This window comes from Carassius carassius, chromosome 40, assembly GCF_963082965.1.
Source record: "Carassius carassius chromosome 40, fCarCar2.1, whole genome shotgun sequence".
NCBI lineage: Eukaryota > Metazoa > Chordata > Actinopteri > Cypriniformes > Cyprinidae > Carassius > Carassius carassius.
In genome coordinates this window covers 20,588,772-20,614,296 of record NC_081794.1, presented here as the reverse complement: position 1 = coordinate 20,614,296, position 25,525 = coordinate 20,588,772, and the positions used below count along the sequence as shown (strand labels likewise).

Here is a 25,525-nt window from a genome sequence, read left to right as displayed (position 1 = left end):
AAAGTTGAAGAAACCAAAACAAAATAAATATCTAAATATAAAAATGTATTTCTTAGTTTCTGTATGCTTTAATTAGTGATATTGTTTCAAATCAAGAAACAGGTTTGAATTGCTTGATAATATTAAGAATAACAATATCACTTTTTGTCTCTTAGAAATGCACATTTGATAGTAGTTTGAGTTAGGATGCAGACCCAAATTTTGTTCATTATCAAAATCAGTAACATCTGTAAAAATTGCAGCAACCTCGGTTTTATATGGTTAAATTTATTCTTACCAAGTTTTTTATTTTTATTTTTTTATTAAGCATTGGTCTCCCATAGCAGCATACATTTAAACTATGATAAACACCACCAGTTAAAACCACACATATAGCACCTCATTATGGTATATAAAATATAACTTTTTGGTATTTAGGTAGCCTATTTTTGTGAAAAACAGTAGTCTAAAACATTCAGTATAAAATGCACACATGCAATAGCTTAATCACAAATACATACTACAATAATATACCATTACTCCTATAATAAAATTCAGTAGGAATATCCCAAATTTCTGCCACAATAGCATGGTGCAGTGAGTGTTACTACAGTAAATCCATGGTAAATGATGGCGATGTGTAGATTGAAAAGCCTTCTGACTTTCTCGTTGCACACAGTGTTTCTCCTGATTTGGCTAGTAAACTAGTTTAAAATCACAGTAGCATTTGTGTGCATCGCTGATTTCAAGCACTTCACACTGGATCTCACAGCACTGCTTAATGCTTGCGTGACCGAGTAAACATCTGCTAGTGAGCTCACCCCGCACGGCAGTTTGAACTTTGATCCGAGCCGATAAACGGTCTGTAAGGCGCAATTCAAATGAGTAGTGTTGTTTCGTTCCGCTTTTAGTACAAAAACATTATATTGAACATTTCTCGAAATCTTCATATTGTTTTATCGAGGAAAATTATATAGTCATAATTATCGTTATCTTATTGTCGCCTCACCCTATAACAATAATAACAATAATATTATGAACCATGTTATTTGGCTTCATTTAGCAAACAGATATTACCTTCAGTTATTTCCACACATAATTATAGCTAAACTTTTGTTACTTTCTCTGTTCATTTTAATGGCACATTTAACTGCTCCATTGCAGCAGCTCATTACTGTAATCACAAAACGTTTTCCTAAAATAATGCAGGGAACCACTAATTATAAATTATACAAGTGCACGCATACTATTTTGGTGATATAATTTGCTTCACGTGCAGAGTACACAGACCCTCTCTTATGAGTAAAAACCGAGGTATACTTTGGCCTTAAAGCAAGCTAAACATACGCATTGCATGCACGTTATTATTGGTGCAGAATGAGAAAGATGCTTACAGCCTAGCGCATTTCACACTGATGGTTTCACTTATGCTTTAAATAAAGTTTTGTATGCTTGACGTTTAAAATAAATTTTAATAAATAAAGTGAATGCCCCTATAATTTTGTTTGTTTTATATTTACGATTTAGTTTTATTCCAAATGCATGCACTAATGGAGAGAACAGCAATTAAGATCATGCAACAGAAGTGTGCACTCTCGGACTCTCTCTCACCTTACGTCAAATAACTTTAGTAACTTGTGCATTGTTTTACTTACTTGCTTTTGACACATCCGACCGAACTACAAATTTTTCAGTGATGTCTGTGAGATATTCATTTGACAAGCTTGCGTATCTGTGCTGCCGCGAACCCAATCCATTCAGCGCGCTCTGCTTTTCAGCTTGCGCACATCCGCTATACGGGTGTGAATATAGAATGTTTTACATTATATTAATTACATTTACATTTATTCATTTAGCTGACGCTTTTATCCAAAGCGACTTACAATTGATATATATGTCAGAGGCCTAGCAACTAGGGGTTAAGTGTCTTGCTCAGGGACACATTGGTGTCTCACAGTGGATTCGAACCCGGGTCTCTCACACCAAAGGCATGTGTCTTATCCACTGCGCCAACAACACCCCAATTATACTTCATAGACATCCTTAATCTCTAACAACTCCATTCTGCTCTCTGTTGTTCTGTTTTCAGTGTAAAGTTTTCTGGACACAGCCCTATTCGCATGCTGTTCGGTATTAGGGCATTTTATTAGAATAAGAGCGCAGTATCGGGCCCGATATCGGTATCGGTGCATCCCTGATATAAATAATACGTTTATATATTTTTGAAAAAAGTAAGTTTTTTTTTTACATAAGTATAAAAGTAAAATATACAGTATAAAAGTAAAGTATATCTTTGTCTCTCCTATATTCATACACAAACAGGATGTGGGTCTGAAAAAGACATTAGAAAAGTAACCAGGAAAGACAGGATGGCGCGTCTCGATCATTTAGTCTGGCAGAAAAATAAAGTTTGGTGAAGAAAAATACTCGAACAAACAAAAATAACTGGCTTAATTATCATGGCAGGCTATGGCGCTGACTCGGTGTGGTTGACCAGGCATGACCAAGGTGGCACTGGCCATGGGCATAGGGCCAAATGTACAGGGAAATTACAGGGTGCCCAGGCAAGAAATAGAGACTGTGCGGCTTCCCTCTCATGTTTCGCCATATCTCTAGCATAGCTACATATATCTAGCTTAGCTGGACCTCTTTGTCCCCCCCTACATTCTCTTTATTTCTGCATTTTAGACCTTTTCTTACTTTCTCCTCCCCTGCCATTCTGTCTTTTTCTCTCCTCCCAGTGTGTACTCTGATTACCTCTCCAAACTGGCAATAAGTTGATTGCTTTACAGAGATGATGTAAGCCCTTGCCCTAGGGTACATCAGGTTGGCTTTCGCCTGCTTTATCTTGTAAAGCCTAAATTAACAGCTGGTTTGGTTTGAGTTCTTCTGGATCTGACTAAAGGATTAGGCTTCGTTCTCATGTGAGTCAATCTGGTTTGATTTATTGCAGGTCTATCAAAAAAGATCAATGGAGACCCTTTTGAAAGTAAATCCTTAATCGCTCTTTGCACTTACGTGTCATCATTGTGAGTTTTCTCTACCTCTTTCTCATTCCCTGCCTGTCTTCCTCCGGCTCTCTTTTCTCCTCGCTTTTTTTTCCCATTTCATCTTGGGAACACAGCGATCGGGAGTGTCAGTGGTATTTTGTTGTTATACAGGATGGATTTTTTTGCTCTCATTAGCCATCCATCAGCGCAGCTCAAATTGAAGCCCAGCTCTGCCGGCGCAGGCCCCGATGGCAACTCGCTGCATATTTTTTATCACAGCGCAATTCTACCTGTACGTGTCTACACATCCCAATGCCTGCAAAACTTATGGATGAATGCGAGTATGATCATTTTAAAGCATGGGCCCTTGTTTTTAATTTTTCTTACTGTCATTTTCAAGAGTACCTTGCAATCAGATTGGTCAGAAGTTTGAATCAACAGTGAACATGGTGCACAACTACTGCATTTAAGTCCCAGCATCATTTTATTCATGGGGAAATTAATGTAAAGTTAAGTCCTGGAACATAACGCGCAGTTCTTCAGAAACATTTTGAACTCCACAAATTTCATTTTAGAATTGTGACATTTTTAGGAGGTGCAGTGGCCAAAGGTGTCCGGTTGGCACAAATTTACAAAATGACAACAAGTGCAGCAGCCCTTGGATGACCTGGAAAGTGAAACGGGATCTGCTTATCTTTAATATTCCTCCCCTCTCATTCCCACTTTCTTTCACTTGTTCATTCTCTCCATTCTTTTAACAACAGGCCTATTATCCACAATCATTTTTTCCCCTCCCTCTCAAGGCCACGACTCTTAAAGAATCTGGTGCTGGAGCGGAGACACTGGAATTGCCTGCCTGACGGGGAGCCATACAAACACACACTGACCCACTACGACCAGTAATTGTGGTCAGACAGTATCTGTGTGTCCACTTGAAAAAAGGATCAAGTATGCCGTTTTAAAAAACAAGTGAAGGGGAATGGGTAAAACGGACAGTATTGCAGAGCAGTAGAAATTATACTGTTGTAGAACTAGTGAGTAATTGAGAATTCAAGGTCCAGAGAAAATGTGTCTCTTTCTTTTCCTCATTAAGTGGTCCTGTACCAAATGGCACACTTACAATCTCAAGGACTTGAAAAAAGCTGCATATCAAAGTCCTTAAAACTGTAGGGTGTCCTACAGTTATTTTATGCTTGTGAAGGATCATTTTTGTTAATGAGTTCATTCATTTTGTTGATCTCAATGAACCTGTTTAAAAAAGTAATCACTCAAGTGTTCACAGAAGTCCCTGCATCATTTTACGTGTATTTTTTGATAGTGATATTAATAATTATAATTATTGACATTATTTATGTATTGACACTATAGATGTTTTCAGATAAATTACTTTCAAAAACAGATTTACTCCAATTCTCATTTTTCACTTTTGTTTTTTAAACCCTTTCGAAAGAAAACTTATCAGGCATATCAGAGATCACTATTCCTGCAGCATTTTTTCTGTTTTCAGTAACACCCCCCCCCCCCCCCCCATTCTTTACAGACACAAATATTGTGTATTGTGGCGTGTGTGATTCTGCATGTGTGTGTGGTGCTGAGAAAAGCTTAGGCAGATCGATGTCAAGTTCAGGTGTGTCCTCCTCCCTGGCTGGCAGAGCAGGGCCGAGGGGCCGAACAGGCAGGAGGGAGGGAGGGAATTGACAGGGTACGTGGGAAGGAAGAGCTCGCTGTCAGCCAGACAGACCACTTAATCCTATAGCCCTGGGGAAAGGGTGTGTGTGCTTACACGTGTAGACCTATATTTGTGTGTGCAAAATTTTCAAGCAGGGGTTAGTTGGTTAAAACCCCTCAGCTGAGCCTATTGTATCCATATGTGTGGGTCTTGTGCCTGTCTTTGTGTTGGTTTGTGAAGGACAGCATTTTATAAGGTGTAAGTCAGACGTCGTCTTGTATATTTATGTGAGTATGACACAATGTGTGTGAGGGAAAGTGGGTGGAGTAAGTGGATCTGTCAGTGAGTTATCATACACATTTTGCTCCCAAAAACCTTAGACTCTTGGCACGCCCTCATTGTTTTCAACACTTCATGGTAAAAAATTCAGAAGGAACAATTGCATCACTTCCAGAGTTCATTAAAATAAAGCACACTAATTAGCCACATTCCATACAAGCCTAATGTCTGTAGTACCCTCTCTCTCTCTCTCTCTCTCTCTCTCTCTCACACTCTCTCTCCTCTCTCTTTTTGGCATAGACTTTTGCATATATCACCGGCTGCCAGGCTAAGAGCCTGGGACTTCCCCACGCCACACTCCAAGTCTTTGATCCCTTGCTTTGGAGGTAACATCAAAAGGAGAGGCATAGAAAGGCAGCTACTACTGTGAAGTTCAATGTTCAACTTGATGGCTTGGCTGAGGGCTTTTTTTTACCCTGTACTGCTTCCCCCAACTGACAAAAACACACAGTTTGTAGCCAATGCTTTTTTTCCTGTGCATGTTAACCTTTATAGAACACATCTATAAAAAAACAAAACCCACCCCCAAAACCATATAAATCTGCATGTCCATGTCTTGCAGCCTTGCATGAAGGAGGCTTTGGAAATGGAGCCAGAGCATTGTTAACGCAGCGTTGCAATGAGTTGCATCAAGTAAATGAGTAGATTGTAGAGAGGATACAAGGCAGAAAAGTCAGCTTCATGCAAGTTCATGTGCACACGTCATCATCAACTGTCAGAGTCTGTTATAGGGTGAAACAAAGCATTGTGGGTTGGTTTTAAGCACACTATTATGATGAAACAAATGATGTTGTAACTGAACCATTGCTGTTTATTAAGGTCCTAAAGCTGCTGTCAGACTAGACTTTCACCTTTTTCATACACATGGAAACATAGGACAACAAAAACTCATACTTATTGTTCATTGTAGTGTCCAGAAAAAATTTGCATGCTCAAAGTCTAATTTGACCAAGGCTTAAGATATTTCCATGTTGGGACGTTTCCATTAAATTTTAATGTTAAGTCCTGGTCTGTTGGTATTGCTACTTAAACGACCAAGACTTCCTTGATCAGCCAACTTATCCACAAATGCTGTTATGTTTTTCATTAAATACTTTACAATGCTGATCCACCTTGAATTGGCATAAATCTATGTCAGATAAGGCACGCTGTTTATTTCGTCGATATGAATTAATGCATCTTAAGATGTTTTCTTTCATCGGGGAGAGAGTTGCATGAGTTTGACAGTATAATACAGGTGCATCTTATACATCTTATGAATAGACCTCTTAGTATGTTCAGACTTGACATGTCTGGCATGTGTTATTGTTTAGCTAAGAGTAGAGATTAGTTTTCACACTCACCCTGCATTAGTCCCAGCTGCGTCCAGCTACACATGTATTTCAGCATCTCATCTGTGTAGAACTGAATCGATCATTAGCGAGAAGGTGGTTGCATTGAAGACATTTACCTGAAGCTTTTAGATTTGAAAAGAGCTTATATACAGTCAGTAAATTAGCTTATTCTTGTTCCAGTGCCCTGTTACCCTTCTGCTATTGGTTCGAGAAGACAGGTCTGTGGTTTGCCCAAGAAAGACACTGTGCCAGAGAGATTTGCTTAAAGAGTGCATTATAGATTCAGCAGTAATTGCTGTGTGTGATGGTGTCTGTTGCTGCTGTTTGTGGATGGATGTCTGTAGTAATTAACAGAGAGGTGGAGGAGGGGTTGTGTGTGTTCGTGAGACTTTTTTTTTTGGTGGTGGTGGTAGGGGGTGCATTATTACAAAATCATTACTACAGTTTATTTGGAGGTGAAGGGTGCTCTTCGTGGGGTGCAGAGGAGAAGATAGGGGTCACACCATCACCCACGGTGCTTTGCCCGTAGCTCCCACCACATGACCTTCCCTGAGTCTTATTGTCATCTGTGCCTCCTCCATTTTAATGAGCTATATTAACCAATTCTTTATTTACTTATTTATTTATTAGGGAGAAAAATAACGCCATTGTCCCTGATGTTAGTCGTGTTATAATGCACAGGTCAGTGGCATTGTTATTCTTTGCGTACCTTATGCCAGTAAAAATTATAAAAAATTACCCAATGGATACATAACAACCAACAAATTAAAATTTCATGTAGTTAAGAGCGAGATTGGTCTGAATAGACCTGCCTTTAGTATTTGTGGTAGATTGAGCACGTTTGATGTTCCCTGATTATGGTTTTGGTTTGTATTATAGGGTAAAATCAAAAGGGTGTCCTGCATTGACGCTTCTGACCTGCAACCATTTTGAATTTCGAGGCAGATAATGGTGCTCAGATATACTCAGGGACCAGACCTTATGAATCTGGAGTTTGGAGTGCTTCAAGTTTTATTTGTGTGTGTGTGTGTGTGTTTGTGTGTAGGTTGAAACCCGTTTGAAGGTTGTTGTTGCTGCAGGAGGTGAAAGTAGTTATTATTTTGAACTTGAGAGTGTGCACTAGTGTGGTAATTACCTCCTCGTGGTGGCCAGGGGTGACCCCTATCTATACAGTAAAGCTGATCCACAGCAAGAGTGTGTGTGTGTGTTTAAACGTGAGGTCCAAAGTCCAAACTCCATGCCAACCCAATGTTAACTCTGAAGAACCTGTGAGCAGGCACACCTAGCGCTAAGCCCTGTGCCCAGGCTGAAGATCACGTAGCTGGTAAGTAGGTCAGTGAATGAGATTCCACAGGGTAGAAATGAGACCTCTCTTGGTGTTGAAACACTGCAGGCTGTGTAACTGTGCAGCTTTTGGGGTGTGTTGCTAGGCCTTAGCTGCCTGAATGTCTCATTATGGGCCCTGCTGGAGGAGACACCAGCCACGAAGACTAAAGCCTGCAGGGCTATTTATAGACTTCTCTTAAGGGGCCCATAATCACCCAGAAGAGAGAGAGAAGAAGAGGAAGAAAGAGTAGAAATGGGGGGGGGGGGGGGGGGGGGTTACAGTTTTGGAAATAATCCCCAAAAAATATACTTCAAGAGTCTCATTAAAATAATTGTACCGAACCATATAAAATGACAATTTTATGACCAAAAGGAAGCCTAGTTGCCTTCCTCACAGCAAACTAAACACTAATATTGGGCTAATGTTGTCTCACATGATTATTATTCTTGAGACAAAATTTAAAATTTAATGTCTCCTTCATTTTTCAGATTGTTTCAATGCCCATTGGGTAAAAGAAAAACACAGCCTAAAAAGACACATGAACTTGTTCCTGCTTAATAGAAATATTAATGGATCAGCAGTCCTTTGGTGTGCAATCACCAAATGCTATGTCAGCCTACTTGGACTTTAATAGAGGAACACTGTCACCCTGTCCAACTGTCTCCATGAGAGACAGTTTGTTTGTTTTACTGCCTCCTCAAGCAAGGAGGACAGCTGCTCTTAAAGAGCTAGTCTGGCTTTGAGGCTTGGCAGAACTTCTTTATGGCCTTACTTATTCGTAGTATGTGCACACTAAGACAGTACCTAACACATTCTGAGCGCTTCAGGTGAATTAGCTGCTGTTTGTCTAATACACAAGCCAACACCTGCTATGTAAACAGATCAAAAGCATGGCCACCTGTATCTCGTGCTACTGTGTTTGAGATGCTGGATCAGATAATAATAATTTGGGAATGGTTTAACTAAAATGTTCTTGAACTATCTCTCTTAGTTGAAGAGATGTTGAGGTCCTTGCATTACTGTGGCACTTGAAAACTTAAACAGATACTTCACCCAAAAGAATTAAAATTCTGTCATCATTTACTCATCATAATATTGTTCCAAACCACTTTTTATCATTTTCTTCTGCAAAATGTAAAAGAAAATATTTTTTTAAAGAACATTGAGGTCAAAATCATGGAACCCCATTGGCTTTCATTGTTTGGACATACAGACAGACAGTCAATTTTTGGGTCAGTTATCTCTCTGTGGGATAGTAGAGTTAGCCAAAGATACCTGTGCCATTATTATATTGAATGTTTTGTACAGGTAGCTAACTTTAAACTCAAACCATTTTTGTGTTTAAACTGTTGTTCTGTGCCCATTATAGCACCCCTTGTGGCAGTGCTGAGAGTGCAATGTGCATTCATGCTATTTTATGCTATTTCTGAACAATACATGAAATCAAGCTTGCTTAGCTCGAAGTGTCCATGTTCAAATACTTTTTTTTAGAGTATGTTTTAGGCTTAAGTTTCAAAAGATGCCTGCATCGTCAACTGTTTAGAAGATCAGTTTTAGAGGCAGTGTGAAAGAAAAATGTCAGTGTGAGTTTATTATGAAGAGGGCCAAGGTGAGAGGTGAGGGGATGGAGGAGATCAGGCTAGGGTCTCTGGCTCTGTGCTGTCAGAGTGCTGAGAACCCCCCAGCGGTTTCAGCTTTGGAGTAAATACGGGCCCGGCGGACCCTCTCCCGCCCCAGGGCAAACAAACCCCAGGCCTGCCCACATTCCAGCTTTATTTTCCTGGTTGCAGAATGCCTGAGGCAGTCTGAGCTGGTGGGGTGTTCTTTTCTCTTTTTTCATTTATTTACTCATAAAATGTGTATTAGAAGAACTAAGCAAGTGTGAAGAGCCTTCGTGTAGACTAACTTTCAGTTTCATCTAGCGTTGAGCTACTCCTCCTCCTTCTCCACCCCCCTACCCCTAGCCCCCACCTCCAGCATGCTTCCATCCATCTGAAATGAAGGCTATTTGAATGTTTCAAGCAAACATACAAAGACAGACGCACACACACACCCAAACACATGCTTTCTTTCAATTTTCTCGCTCTCTCTACCTCTCTAGAGATGGGAGTCTCACAGATGGGCAGATCCCTTCTCTTTGGATCAGTGAATTTCAAAGAGCCTGTCTGGATCATTATTATGTCCTTTCCCCAAAAAATGTTTCCTCTTGAGAGAGCAAGTGTATTAAGTGAGAGTCTGTATGTATCCATGCTTGCCTGTTCCTCAGCACCTGTGAACAAAACAATGGCCTTTTTATTGTTGCTTGTTCAGTGGGAGTGGTATTTATCATAATTCTTAAGCAAAATTGTGTGGTTCTCCATGTGAACCTAGTAACAAGCACTCTTAAACATACTCTTTTTAGATTCTAATAGTGTTGCCACTTTTATTTACAGAGACAGGAAAAAACAAGAAGGTGGTGGGAGACATGACCAGTAGGTGTGACCTGATCTGCACTCAAACTTGGGTCACTGCTCTGTTCAACATGTTAGAATATCCATGCACACTAACCACCAGGCCACAATTGATCAGTCAATTTCAGGTGTCCTAGCTTAAATAGTGTCTTGTTTTATTATTGCAATTAGCAAGAAGTCAGCTCTCACACCCTTAAAGCATGTGTGGATGTGGTGATGGTTAAGTTAACATTTGGATGCATGTGTCATGTATGTTAGTAGCTTTATTTGTTCTTAACCCCTCTCCACAGATGCTCTGGGATCTTCTGGGCCTGATTGAGCATCTCTAGTGGGAAATTGGCTCACTGAGTGCTTGCCGAACCCCCTTACACCCTTTTGTCTTCAGGTTTTCCTATGTACATTGTTAATGTGGCTGGAATGCTTTCTAATGCATTGGTTCATCCCATGCCGGACAGCTGAAAATAGATCCACAGATATCCTTAGCCTCTCTGACAAAGTAGGCATCTGATTTGTCTGATTGTGGAAAAGCCTTTGCTCTTAATCCAAAAACAAATCGAACACACAATTTACATGGATTAAATTTGGTTATCACATTCAGTTTAGTTTGCTCTAGATTACTTACTGTTGCAAATGCTTCCATAATCCAGATGACTTTAGCTGTAGGCCTAACATTGAAAATTGGATTTCTGGTTTGGAATGATTTTCTATTAAAAATAACAGGTTTCTGCAAAGGTCAGGTTGCAAAATTCAACTCCAGATCCAGTTTAGGTGAAAAGATTTTGCCAGAAGACCTGATTAAGCAACTCGTGGTCTTTGGTGTTTTCAATCTATCTTTCTGACTCCCTCTCTCTCTCTCTTTCTCCCGGAAGTCTCCAGGCAATAGAGGGACAGAAAGAGAGTTCATCCCTTTTGGAGGATTTAAAGGGTTTCCTTGTCTTTCACTTCATCAGAGACAATTGAGTCATTCATTTCCATTGTAGCTGTGCTGAGGCAAGGCAGGAGAAGGCACAGCAAGGCTTGAGGGTTTGCTGATGGGTGGGGGAGGAAAAGAGGAGCCCCTGCTGTTGGGGCCCCAGGACAGAGTAAGCACTCTGGGTTAGTCTGAAGGCTGAAGGGGAGGGTACTGAGTTCTCCAGAGCTCCAGAGCAATTTGTCACATCAGAATAGCACTTGAGTTACGTGGAAGGGGGCCTCCTAGCTGGAGAGTTTTTAGTAGGCAGGGGGAGGTCAGAGGTCATGGCCTTCTCAAACCCAAGTGGTGCGTCCGTCAGCAGGCCAGGGGTGGTGTAGGGGGTTGGGCTGCGAGGGAACACTGATGGGACTTTGGCACTGGTCTAGGCTCAGCTTTCCTTGGCATGCTTGTAAAGCCTGGAACACACCAAGCCGATGCCGACGAACTAGCGCTGATGAAAGCCAACTGTGTTGTCGCCTCGCGTCGGGGTAAAAAGCTGCACTTGAACACACAAGAGAACTACTGCCGACTGTTAGGTAGAATGCGCGTTCTGCGCCTGCGTGTAAATGAGACAACTGTCTATTTCTGCAGACAACTGTCTATATATTCGTCTATATTCGTCATTCAAAAAGGGAAACTGATGCTGCCGGCTGAAGTTATACAAACCGTAAACAAAGCAGCGCGTGCTTACTGTTTTGAATATTAATCCTGCTAAACACTTTCTGTATTCCACTCCTCTCGTGTTAATATTGAAATATTCGCCCAGGAACAATCAGGTAAGATGACATATCATTAGAACAGCCTCTATCTGTACCGTTTTGACTTTGCTCGCTGTTTTGCTATTATTCTCGTCCACTGACTCGTTCACTAAGCTGAACAGCCAATCAGAGTTCCCTCTTTCACCGACGGCCCGACGCCGATTCAACATGTCGAATCGGCAGAAGAAAAGCAGACGAGGACCAATTTCAGCCGACGGTGCGGAACACACTGAGGAAACTTAGTCGGCCGACGCACAAAAACTGCCCCACGGCCGACCGTCGGCTTGGTGTGTTCCAGGCTTAAAACCTGCAGGAGGGATTAGACCAAGGGAAAGGTCTGAAGTGGATATGCCTGTCAGAGTATGTGCACTAAGATCTCAGCACTTACACTGGCAAGGTGTCACCTTTCACCCCATCCAAACTGCGCTGGAGCACAGGATATTACCTGGTCCTACCTACCAAGATATATACCTACCTAGTCCTACATGCGCACACATATCAAACTAAACCTTATTTATGATTTTTACATGTTATTTTTGCATTAAATAAGCTGGTTCTTAAAAATTTGGTTTTCCTGCCCACTTGTTAACAATGTGCTTCAATATCCCAGCAACCAGTTTGACTATTCGGAGGTGGGTATGATCAAATTAAGGCCAAGGTAAGAGTCCAAAAATTCCTCCAGACTGGAACACAGGAATGCATCCTGCTGTGAATCCAACCCTAATTAGCTCTGATTCAGTCCTATTCTTGAAGACACATGAACAGCCTTACAACTATAGCCTAATTTCATGGGCATTTGCTTAAATAGCGAGCCACAGAAGCAGGCATTTTTATCTTTGGCAAAGTGGAGCTTGGAATGTCCTCATAAGAAGAGTAAAATCTCAAAGGATGCCTGACAAGGTCAAACAAACTCCACTGATAGGATGTAAGAAGGGAAGGCGTGAAGCTGTTTGAACCCTGAGAGGTTGACCCTGATTGGCCGGATCTGGTCAGACATGGGAATGGATTTGATTCTGATTTGTGGCTCACTTGGGCCAAGTTTTTTCAGTTGATTTGGAGCCCAGTGGTTGATGTCCTGGCAGAATCGGAGGCCAAGTTACAAGGCCGACTGACTTGTCAGAAGTTTCCATTGGGGATGTGATGAAGTATAGCACAGCATGCATTAGGCCTAAAAAAGAGAACAATTTTTTATGCAGAGAGTACACTAAATTCATTTTTCATGTTATGGGCCCAAGACTGCATCCAAAATTGTGCCAAGGTTAAGAAATTGAGCACAGCTGCTGTCTACCCCACCTTCTTTATGTCTTTTTTTACTTCTGTCCACCATTCCTCCATCCTTCTGTCCTTCCTTCATTTCTTTGTTTCTTTCCTTCTGTCTTTTCCATTCAACTTAAATGCTTCCTTAAATATTTTGACATCAGCCAAGCCCACATGCAAATCCACTCAACTCTCCTATTTTGCAACATAGATGGTTTGAATGCTAATTTGAATTTATCTTGGCATTGAACAGAGCAGCGGTTTCCAATGGTCACTTTTTTACCTCAGTGTTTGTTGCTCTTCAGATTTCCCATAATAACAGCAATCATGGCTCAGTTAACCCCTGACCTGTGCATTTCTGTTAATACAACAGCCACACTTCAAGTGTGTGGACCCTCACACTTTTCCTGATGAGACACCCATGACTCAGATAGCCGAGTCTTAAAGCTTGTTCACACCGAGGACGAATATCGCGTGTGATTATCACCAACATTTAACGCCTTGTGACTAAACAAAGGGCGCCAATGTGAGTGTGTACACTGACGTGCAAAACGTGAGGCGTAAAAGCGTATTTAAAAAAACAAAACAAAAAAAAAACCACCTCTGGTTTGGTTTGCTGAACCATGTTAAAAACTGGCTGACCAATGAGATTGGCGCTTTTGTTCTAGTTCCTGGAGCTGCTGACGTTACAGTAAAACACAACTTAGTGGCGCTCATGCACAAATGTTCTTGCCGAGCACACTTGATACCTAACGACAAAGAGGAAGTAAGTAGACCAAGAAGATGAATTGAGGTGAGATGAATGTAGAGCTGCTGGTCTCATTGGTATCTGAACACAAAGGGCTTTATGACAAATGTGACAGCAACTACAAAACTCTCAATAAGAGGGAGTTGTTATGGAGATGAATTGCAGATCAAATAAGATTCAATGTGTACCAGAGTATGTCTGTTTTTCATTAAGCGCCATCTAATGTCAGGGAGTGAATTTGCATGTTCACTCGGCTCATCGCCAGTTAAAGTCGCTTGGGTATTAACACAAAAAAGGCATCGAAAAATGTCGCTGATAAGCGCATGCGATCATCGTCCCAGTGTGTATGAGGCTTAAGTCACGTTCACAATCAGCCAGTTGTCTGTAAGTCTCTATGGAAACAGGTTAAAAGTTCACTTACTGTGTGCTAATGGACTAAGGACATTAGGCACACCAGTTCTGGGACAGTAACAGCAGTTTTGTAATGGGCCCAGCATGTGATCTCCAAATGAGAGGTCACTCAGGCACACAGGATACATGTAAAGGGGTGATCTCCTAAGAAGATCCTGCAGTCCATGGGTGAGAACAGACACATGTCCTTAGAGAATGTGTCCATCAGGGTTCAGGGCTTGGAGTTAGAATGGAGATATTATAGGCAGAAAAAAAATGGAATGACTAACTTCATGTCAGCGGAATAGGAAACTCAGACTTTCTTCTTTGAATGCAGCATATTTAGGGCATATGTCTATTACAAACCATATGTTCAAATGGTTTTCATATATATTGAGCTTTCAAAAAATAATTTGATTTTACAGATTTAATTAAGGGTTTGAAAATGTCATGGTGCTCTTCATGGTGATTATGGTAATTATTTTCATCTGTTGGCTGTAAGAGTGATGTAAGGGTTCATGAAAGAGCTGTTTGCCTGTGTCTTATAAACACCTCTTATGAAGTCCAGGTCAATCATTCATGGGCACAGTCGCTGCAGTGACTCAATGCCACACCCTTATGTTTACAGGGAAAAAATTAACACATAAAGTCCACCTGAAAATCCAGAGGCCAATAAAACATTTGTGCATGCATGATTAATACAGGAAGAAGAATCAACACATTCACCTGAATGCATTTGAGTGTGTGGTTCAAAATGTGCTGTTTTTGTGAACAAGCAGCATAAAGTCTAAATTAATCTTAACACCAGTAGTTTCTGTTTTCAAGAAGCTCCACCTCATGCATCATTCGACCTTGGATTTATTTGACAATTTTTTTTGATTACTTTTACTTTCTGTCACACTTTGAAAATTTTTAATTTTTAAAAACAAATTTTTTTTAGATATTTTAGCTCTTATGTTGTGTTTCCCTTTGTTTTCTGCATTGTTAACATGTTTTTTCTTTTGTTTTTCTCCATTTTTTTCTTTCTGCCATCCAGTATCTACAGATGAAATGGCCCCTGCTAGATGTTCAAGCAGGAAGTCTTCAGAGTAGACAAGCACTTAAAGATGCCAGGTCACCTTCTCCAGCACACATCGTTGTAAGTAACACCCATGAGTCATTGCATTTACAAAGCTCTTTGTTCTACAGCACAGTCCATGAAAACCAAACCACTTCCGGTATTGTTGGGTTCTTTGGGATCTTACACTCCTCTCCTAATCCACAGCTGTCAATTGGTCTAGTGATCTATAAAAACTGTAGACCAGGGATGTGTTTCCCAAAAGCATCATAAGCTTAAGTTGTTAGTAGCTCCATTGGTTTCAATGGGTCTACGATGTACTTAAGCTTACGTTGCTTTTGGGAAACGCAGCCCAGATTGTGTTGGAATATTATATATCACATGGGTGCTTGTTTTGTAATGTGCTTGTCTGTAATATGGCTTCTTCATGAAAACAAGAGGGTGCGATTTCAGTGTAGCTCAACAGATTTTTCCCTTTGAATGGCGCAAAGTGGCAGAGGGCAAAACCGTCTTTTTACAGTGGAGACGGATAATTAACGCCCATGCTAAGCTTGGTTCAGGCAATGAGTGTCTGGAATAGAGATGCTATGTTTATTTTGCAGTTTTATATGCTAGATCCGTGAGTGCTGTTATCCGTGTGCTTAACTCTAAATTTATCACTCTTTTAAAATCTATAGACGATAAGGCCTTCAAGGTTAGACACAGGTTGGGGGAAAATAATGTTACCATGTTAAATCATCAGGTTATTGATTCCCTTACTTAGACAATAGACAAAATTTTATTTTGGTCTTTCCATTTTGACGCAGGAGTTTGGGGGCTTCACTGCGTTTCCATAGTTACTGGAAGCAACAGAGTGCCTCCAAGGTCATGTTTAGGAATATAAGACAATAATCCATTGAATCCAGGATAATATTTTGTTCGAGAGAAGAACACATTTTGAACATACAGGACTGAATTGTATTAGTTGTCCTTACTTTAAATAGGTGGGGGTTGTTTGTTTGGTTGGTTGGTTGTTTACCATGTTTTTGTGGTATAATGAGATTAAATATTCTCAGTTACCTTTAAAGAGTCTTCATGGAATCAATGTTGTTTTTTGTTTTGTTTTCGTTTTTTTAATATGTGCACATTTTCTTTTCTTTTTTGAGACCATGTATGTAAGATTATGCTCCTAGAAGTTGACAAAATAACTTTTTAACTTTTTATTTATGCAGACTTTCTCTTCTCTAATTTGCTGCTTATTAAGAGTAATGAGGTTGTTCAGTGTAGGATTAGGGATGTCATGCAGAATATGTGCTTTATAAGTACTTATAAACAGCCAATATGTTATTAATAGGCATGCTCATAAGCAACTTGTGAGAATTGGTTCATATACTAAAGTGTTATCATATTTTTATGTTTTTTTTTCCACTTGTTGTCTAATGCAATCTTAGATAGACTATCATTTAAAAGTTTGAGGTTGGTAAGATTTTTAAAGGTTTTGAAAGAATTCTCATATTCTCACAAAGACTGGATTTATTTGATCAAAAATACAGTAAATACTAGCTGATGAATGAAGTGGCAACTCTATAGCTGGTAGTAAACTATTTTTACATTTAAAAGTAGGGTAGCCATCCCATGTGCTATTTTTAAGAGAAAGAGAAAAATGATTGTCCTCCCTCTCTGAATCATTAAATGTGTGGGAGGTAGTTAAGAACAGGCTCAGGTAAATACTGCACTTGAGTTTTATCCCTCTGACTCATGAGGCTGTAAATGCTTATCGGTACAGAGCAGTTTTCTCTATTGCCTTTTAAAACAGCCCTAAAGACCTACAGCAAGAGAGAATGTATATTTTGCTCTGTATGGTGTATGGCTGTATGGTTTGGCTAGTTAGCATATAAGGTTGTTTATTTATTTAGTTCATTCATACAATTTGTATCGGTTTAAATAAAACCTAACATGGTACTTGACATTATTTCTTCATCCTTCCTTATTTCTGTCTCTCTTGCTCTCCCATTCTACTCTTTCTCTCTTGTGCTGACGTGTGTTTGATTTGATGTTTCCTTGGTTTGCATCATGCCGTTGGTGAATCCATCTGGAGACAGTTGGTATTGTCCGGAATATATAACTGTGGAATGCACTGAGCTCTATACTTATTTATTTCATTTTGCCTCAGGTTGGCCTATATGCTGCCGTACGTGAAGGCCTTATCAATAAATTGTACCGTAAACAGTAGTTTCTCTTTTCTGTCGATTTGGAAGAACACCTGGCCACCTTGACCCATGACTCTGAAGACGCCTGTCTGCCGTGGGCTGATAAGAGAGCGCCGATGGGCGTGAGATAAGGAATGTAAGCCGAAGTTCAAGTGACCCAACAATCACCAATGAGAAAGATACAAATGCACAGGTGGACAGCGGGAGAGAGGAGGTGATACCGTAAAAGGGCAGTGTGGCAATGAAGTGAGACCCATGAAGGAGACACAGAGAGAGACAACAAACAAGTCTAAAAATGTTATATACAGCTAACAGAGAGTGAAGCAGCACACATGAGGCTGTTGCTTTCACACAGCAGCAGAATACTCTGTCAGTCCTATTTTAGAGTGCTGTATATGGTTATTTTCATTCACAGCTCTGTTATAAATTGCTTTTTATAACCTAAGTGACTCTTTAAAAATTTTATTTGCTATGACAAGAATAGACAAAGGGCTTGACAGTATTTATTCATATAGAAAGTTTTCAAGCCGCTCCTGTGTATGGATGCATGTTTTCTTTATAATATTAATTAAAAACATATTGCTTTAAATTAAAAATGGTTTAAAAAAAAACATAATGGAAAATAAATCAGTTGTAGGATAAAAAGTTTTTAGGTGGAATTCAACCACTAGTTAGTATGTTGTCAGTCATAAGCACAAAATGTGTGACCATAGAGGTGCTACTCTACGCTGCTCTATAAATAGAGCACAGGAAGTGACCCTCTTGTTTCTGTCCACGCCCATAGAAGGCAGTGCCAGGATGTCTGAAGTACTCAGGAGCCCTGCAGTCTTTACAAATCCTGTTAGTCCCACACAGCCATTATGCATTTACTATCTGTTCACAAATCATAAAGAACACATCTCTGCAAAGCCATTTGTCCCACTGCCATCTCCACTAACTTTTAATGTGATTTGTAAAGCCCTTTCTGTATGTAGCCTATAATATAGAAATGACAGTTCAGACAGGTAGACTGCAAAACATATGTGCTGTGTATTTGGCATCGGACAGAGCATGTACTCAAGGACGGTATGCGGGGGTCATGCGATTGCAATTCCAATGGGAAGGAGTTGGAAACAACGGAGTGATATATTTCCCCACATCTGTGACACATTGGCCATTCGTTCCGGGATCAGTTTCCTGTTCTCGTTCCTTTTCTCGACTTGTATGCACAGCTGTCCAGCAGTGTTTCCCTATGTAGTGTTTCTTGGTGTAAGCCATATACTAGAGTGGTATAGCCAGATGTTCAACTCACAGCGTAAAGTCTGGTCATTTGCAGCTTTTTACTTTGGTCAAGAACTGTCTACTTACGCACGTCCTGATTTTGCTACTTACACAGGAAACAACAATTTGATTGATATGTTGTAGTTGGACTCTTTACCATAATTTGAGCTTTTTCCTAAATTAATAAGTGCAGATTTTTTTTCACAGACAGAAAACTAAGTGGCAAATAAATAAATAAATTAATAAAATAATAATACAATTATTATTATTTTCCCAGACTCATCAAATTAGTTGACTTGAGTCTGCACTCTGCAGTAACCATACCCAGGTTAAAGCTAGTGCGGTCATTTCGAGGGTCAGGTGACGTGCTAAATTGATAGTGAATACTGCGTATGTGTACCGCAAATTATTTTATCCAACTCATTTTATTAAAAAAATAAAATGTAATTGTTTGTATTTTAATGCTGCTCTCTAAGTGGCCGTTTACACGACGACGTTTTCAGCCAAAAATGGGAAACTTTTTATGCATTTTGCCTGTTTACTAACAAGGGAACAGCACCAACTACAGGTCTGGCATACGTAATACAGTGTTTTTGGCCATTTTTGCGGAAATGTGTAAATGTGAATCGAAAGGGAAAAACTTTTCCGTTTTTGACTACACCGCCGTCGTGTAAACGTAGCCTAAAATAATGCTGAGGCAAAAGAATACACTCACTCACACAACCTCATGCAGGCGCACTACACACTGTCTAATACACACTCTCTCTCTCACACACACACACACACACACACTGTCCTCTTGCTCCAAGTCTTGCTGAGACTGGACAATGTCTCCATTGTTTTCTGGGCTTTCACAGGCAGCAGGGGATAGCTGGAGTGTTAACTATTTCCCCACAAGGCCCCAGAGCAGTGTGCATATGCGTGCAAGCACTATGTGCAAGTAAACCAACCGCAGGAACAGTGAGAACGTAGGGAAAGGAGGAAGAATAGAAGGGGTGGAGCTTGAAAGAATAGCTGGAGGAGTCCTGGTCTGTTCCTGTATGGTAATTAGTATTTAGGAAGTGATGGAATGTGTTGCATTTTGACAGAGCGGGACCTCCCACCTGAACCGCGGTACGATGAGGGCATGACTGTTGTTTGCTATCACAAGTTGAGTCTGTCTGGTAGCTGGAGTTCAAACTGTTCAAAAAGTTGAGTATTGATATTAATGTTAAAAATAAAGAGTAAACTAAATGAATCACACTGAAAGCATGCAGGGCATTTTCCCAGACTCCAGCTGAGTAGGAGTAGCGTCTCAAGCTAGCACAGGGCCTGTAGTTTTTGCTGGGTAATTTGCTGCCTTTTTTTCGTACTGAATGGTGGTGCACCTGGACTGGCTTGACAATGGCTGGGCGGACCAGAGGCATGCTGGGAAACCCCAGCCCCCTCGCTGTTAATGAGGACCCCAGAGTCACAGCCAAAGACACTGAACCAACTGTCTTTTTCTACTAGCTGTCTTCGCTTTCTACTAACTGTTTCTCACTTTTCTCGCTCCATCATTTTCCATAGGGCCTCCATTTTTTTCCTTCCCATCTTTTTTGGTGCTGTTTGGTGCATAGTGATGTAACCATGGCCTGTTGTATGTAGCTGTAACCGGAGTTTGCCGCTTCTGACAGGACCATGTGAAACAAGGAGATGTCACTTGTCCTGAGACTTTTGGCTAAAGCTTGGAGAACATCTCAGCGTGTGCTCTTGTGTAGTGCATGTGAGGCCTCCCTGGAGCATTTCCTTAACCAAACTCAAAGAATGTCAACAAATTCTTTTACTAAGGACCTGGTGTCAAGGTCATCAGCCCTTCAGCCGTTTATATTGTTATTTAAACTTGTGAGTGCAGGACGCTCACAACTTGTGTGTTTTCCCATTAACAGGACCATTTGTAAGGCAATGTATGAGATCTCTTTAAGCAGCGGTGAGAAAACTTGGCCACTTTAAATCTCCTCATATTCGTTCTCAGATTTGAAAACGGAGATAGTCTCCTTTAGATTTTCAGAAGTTTTCACATTTTTATATTTTTATCACTTTTCTTTTCAGTAGATATTTTCAGCAAATGCATTTTATCTAAATAAATTAATGGTAACTCTAAATGTTACGGAATTGTTATGTTATGGAATTGTGCTCCCCAAAAATCTAATATAATATTAGCATATTGTGCATATTTATAGTATATATACTATTTTACGAGGAACGGTTGAGATGCAGTACCATTTAAAAGTGTGGGGTTAGTACGATTTTTTTCTTTTCTTTTAAGAAGTTAGTATTTTTATTCAGCAAGGATGCTTTAAATGTATCAAAAATTTGCATGAAGTCTATAATATTACAAAAGGCTTTATATTTCAAGTAATATTTATATTTTATATTACTTTATATTTCAAGAAAGTATTACAGTTTCCACAAAAATAATGTTTTCTGTTTTCAATAATAAGAAATGATTCATGAGCACCAAATCAGCATATTAGAATCATTTTGGACGGATTGTGTGACACTGAAGAGTTAATAATGACTGGTGAAAATTCAGCTTTGCCTTCACAGGAATAAATTCTATTTTAAATCATTATAATAATTTTGAATTCTTCTGTTTTATATTTTAGTGAGCATAAGACATTTCTTTGAAAACATTAAACAAGTCTCAGAGATGCCAATCATTTGAACGGAAGTGTATTTGAAACAAGCATTACAGAGCAATTAAGAATGTCATTAAGACTCTGAACAATAGTTTTTTTTCCTGCAACAGGAACATGGTGTACAAAGCCTCCCAATGCCTAAAGCCACATCAGTACTCTTTTTGTCAGTAAGTTCAGTGGATGTAGACACACTGCCAACATGCTAACAATATCACAACCTCAAATCACAGTAAACAAACATGATCTTGCGAATCCTAAATGTGTTGTAAGTTGAGTGCAAGATATGTTTGGGCTTGTACCTGGCAGCAGCCTGACACTGCAGTCAGAGAGGAATCAGACAGGGAAGGAGAGGGGTGGCCCACACAGATAGCCATTTTTGTGGTTTTAAAAGTCATGCCTTTTGCCTTCATGCCCTGGTTGAGTGATGAGTGTACCATGTTCTCAATTTGTGACACGGGACGTCCGTCTTTGCCTTGCAGGGGCCCTTCTGCTTGGAATTCCCCGGACAGGCTGATCTGAGTCTTCACCAATTTCATTTGGTGAGAATGCTGAATTCCAAGTTTCTTGCAGCTGGCTTATTGATTGTTTAAATGAATTACCTGCTGGAAAATCCGGTTTCAGCTGGTAGCTGATTTTCTAGCTGCTTGGAAGAGCTTTGACCAGCTAGAAACCAGAAACCTTGTTTCAGTTTTCCAGCTTAAGCTGGGTTTTCCAGCAGGGTAGAGAATAGAAAATATCAAAATCATTACAATGAGAGATGCCAAAAACTATTTTGTTTTTGATAACAGTGCAATGTTCTGCTGTATTTGATATTGTTTGTTGCTGTGTTCTTGCTCTTTTATATAAAATGGGGTTGAGTCTGCTTTGCATTTGTACACACACACACACACACACACACACACACACACGCACACACCCTCATGAGCAGACTTGGCTCTTGTGCCTTTAGTTTGTGTGGTAATTGTAAACTGTTGCTGTCCTTTGACATGATGCTTTTTGTCTGTAGCAGGATCCCTGTTACGATATACAGTGTTTGCGTGTAACAGGAAAGCATCAGCGCCACTCCAGCGGTGCAAAATTCAGCATCTCTGGATTCCTGGCAGCCCGAAATGCCTCTTGAGCTTCATCTTTGTCTGCTTGCAGGCCCCGTTTCAGCCTTGTTAATTATTTTCCTGCATCTTCCGGAATGGTGGCGATTATTTCTTTCTGATTTCGTTTCCTTTTCTCTGAAGCAGCTGGCGTGAAGAGGATGCTTTTCATTTGTAGCATCTGGGGTTGAACGTATGCCAGCAAGAAGTTAGGAGGTGGAGTGGTTTGTGTTTTTGTGTGCAGACGCGTACCCATGTGTGTAAATGTCTGCGTGACTTGGTTTGCGTGGGTCGAGGTTAAGGATGTTTGGATGATACGAGGCCTTCTTCTAATTGTCCTCTTGTCCGTTGATATGAGACAGAGGGAGAGAGAAGGAGAACGGCGAACGAGAGTGTCTGTCTGGCACCGCTCTTCAGTTTTGTAGCGCGGAGTGACGCAACATGGGGCCACTGCCGCCGAGTGTCTCAATTGCGCCTCGACCCTCCTTGATGGACACAAACAGTGTTTGGAATTCGAAAGGGGGGCACGATGGGTAGCCTTGGTCTGCCAAAACTCAGCAGCGGTGCAAGGATCAGTGGGGCGAGCGATTGTTTAGCTCATTTCCTTGTGTTTAGGTCTATAGAGAAAGCTGCCACAGATTGTGGGATGTGCTTGTCTTATTTTTGTCTTGTCCTTCTGGGCCATGTAGGTCATATGTGACCCTGGACCACAAATCCAGTCTTAAGTGTATTTTTTTTCCAAATTGGGATTTATATATAATCTGAAAGCTGAATAAATTAGCTTTCCATTGATGTGTGGTTTATTAGGATCAGACAATATTTGGCCGAGATGCAGCTACTTGAAAATCTGGAATCGGATGGTGCAAAAAAAAAAATCTAAATACTGAGGAAATCACCTTTGAAGTTGTCCAAATGAATTCTTAGCAATTCATATAAAAAATTAAGAAAAAATATACCCCAGCGACTTAAGACTGGTTTTGTGGTCCAGGGTCAAATATATATATATATATAAGAGCCCTCAGTTAGATTAGCATTACCTTTCCATGATGGTTTGGTTAGTTCATGCTGGTTTGATGCTGTTAGTTGACCCACATTGTGTAAGGAATTGTTGCTAGCTAAGCTAGTTAAGAGGTCTAATTGGTCTATTAATTTTAAAATTGCAAAACAATAAATCATCATTTGTTTTATTATCTGACACTAATTATAGGGAGCAGAACTGTTTTGTTTTCGTAAAGAGTTTGTGTCAGAACTTGTTTGACAAGGTTCACCAAGAGTTCCTTAAGCAGTGTATCTCTGTTTCATATGTGTTTGTGAACTTGTTTGTTCGAAGTATTTGTCCATGTGTTGCCCTAATGCTGCCATGTGTGTGTTGCTGCTTGTGTTTGTATGTGTTGTTTCAGCCAACTGGCAAGCAAATATACAGGTTCCACGTTCTCAGTTAGGTTTTCAGACTTAGCTGCACATGATTTCATATAAACCACAGCATGTTGCCGTGTTAGCACTCTGAGTATATGTTGAGCATTGCTCTACCGTCTTAAATAGAGAGAGCGCAGAAGGGCTGGTGGGTGGGGAGGGTGTCGAACAAGAACTGCAAGAATGTTTGGGATTTTTGTCGGGGCCAAAACTTCCACAAGGACTTCCTGTGGGCTTCCAGTGGAGCCAGACAGCATCGTGCTCCTCCTTCCCAAACTTCTGAGAATCTAAACTCTAATAGAAGTGGCATTAACACTTCCCCTCTGCACCTCCCCCACCACACATGCATTATATTCCTGCACGGCATTGAGCGAGACGGCGTTAGCCAGGACTCGTACTGTATAAGCACTTTAGGCTGTTTCACAGGGAAACTTGTTTTGACAGAACTCCAGGTGTCTTATTGTTGGGCGTGCTATGGCTCAACAGATTTGCCAATTAGTGTCAGGATATGGGCAGACGAGGGGAGGGGGCAGCTTTTATAGATGGTGGTTTGGAAGACATGAATGTGGGGGGACAGCGAGTGTGATGGAATGACATGGGGACTGCCGAAGGGGTCATATGGTTTGAGAGAGACGCTTGGTAAGTTGATATGTGACCTCCTTTCACAGGCCTGTTATAGAGTAGCTTGGGAAAGTAGCTCAGAATGGAGAAAGAGATAGAGGAAGAGGAGGGGGAAGAGATAAGGATGAAGCAAACTCCAATTATGTTTAAGAAATTTATTTAAACATCATTAATTTTTTTTGTGTGTTAGCCTGTGTCTTGGGTGAAATCACTAATTCCTTAAACCCTCTTACCCTCCAACTAACTTTTCTTGGCCTGTTTAATTCCAGTTAGTTAAAAGCTAGTATTTTACCATGTTATATTTGATTATTTAACTAAATATTTTGCTTATGCTACATATACACAAATAAATTAAATAAATAATTTTGTAAATTGTGCTTCAGGTTGACTATCCAGTCACATTTTGTATTTTTGTGATACTAAACATACAGTATAATGAATGTGCTTGCTAAAGCTTTGTTTTGTTTACATAATCTTTTATTTTTAAGCATAATTCTAAGGCATAATCCGAGCATGTCCTACAACAAAAAACTGCCATGTAGGTCGTTTGTGCAAGTGTCCTATTACGACCTATATTTACTTTTTAAAGTTAAGCGCCCTCTAGCGGGTTTAAAAGTAATGACAGTATCGTGTTGCTTCTGTCGTCATGAAATTAAGTATAACTGTCATTACCAATCGAAATGCGAGTTTATTTAAACGCAATGTGTGGACTTTTTACACCGATAATTCGTACATGTTTTACTAGGTGGCTATTTCGTTGGAATGACCGCACCTAACCCCACCCCTAAACCTACTCACAGAAATCATGCAAAATCATGACTTATAGAGCATATAGATTTTATGAGCATGTGCGTTCTCTAGGATTGAACCCATGATCGCATGATTACATATTGTTGTATAACGCATTGCTCTACCAACTGAGCTACGCAAAACCCAAATTAAAGCACAAATAATAGATTACAAACAATAATATGAAAACGTCCTGTTGCCGATAGGGACGCAATTGCAGTATACGCTCTGATCCATAGCCTACTTGAAGTCATT

The 25,525-nt window shown here is 40.3% G+C and overlaps 1 protein-coding gene and 1 long non-coding RNA gene across 34 annotated transcripts in view; one reads left to right on the top strand and one right to left on the bottom strand.

Moving 5' to 3' along the window:
- The window catches only part of LOC132122355 (uncharacterized), a 46,527-nt gene extending 35,411 nt beyond the window's left edge, over positions 1 to 11,116 (bottom strand). The window contains exons 1-2 of the long non-coding RNA XR_009426364.1: positions 10,711 to 11,116; positions 9,732 to 9,907 (exon numbers count right to left, since the gene is read on the bottom strand). This is a non-coding gene — a long non-coding RNA (uncharacterized LOC132122355). The remainder of the gene's footprint in view (positions 1 to 9,731; positions 9,908 to 10,710) is intronic.
- tcf7l2 (transcription factor 7 like 2) overlaps positions 1 to 25,525 on the top strand; it is an 86,791-nt gene that overhangs the window by 17,925 nt on the left and 43,341 nt on the right. For 21 of the 33 annotated variants that reach the window (XR_009426362.1, XR_009426361.1, XM_059532505.1 and 18 more), the window contains exons 4-5: positions 15,230 to 15,331; positions 21,839 to 21,898. The exons of 4 other annotated variants lie outside the window; for them this stretch is intronic. Coding sequence is in view for 27 of the 29 variants with exons in the window: in XM_059532505.1 (XP_059388488.1) it covers positions 15,230 to 15,331; positions 21,839 to 21,898 (162 nt within the window). In the remaining 2 variants the exon portion in view is untranslated. The remainder of the gene's footprint in view (positions 1 to 15,229; positions 15,332 to 21,838; positions 21,899 to 25,525) is intronic. 8 more of the 33 variants (XM_059532514.1, XM_059532512.1, XM_059532513.1 and 5 more) reach the window with 1 other exon arrangement.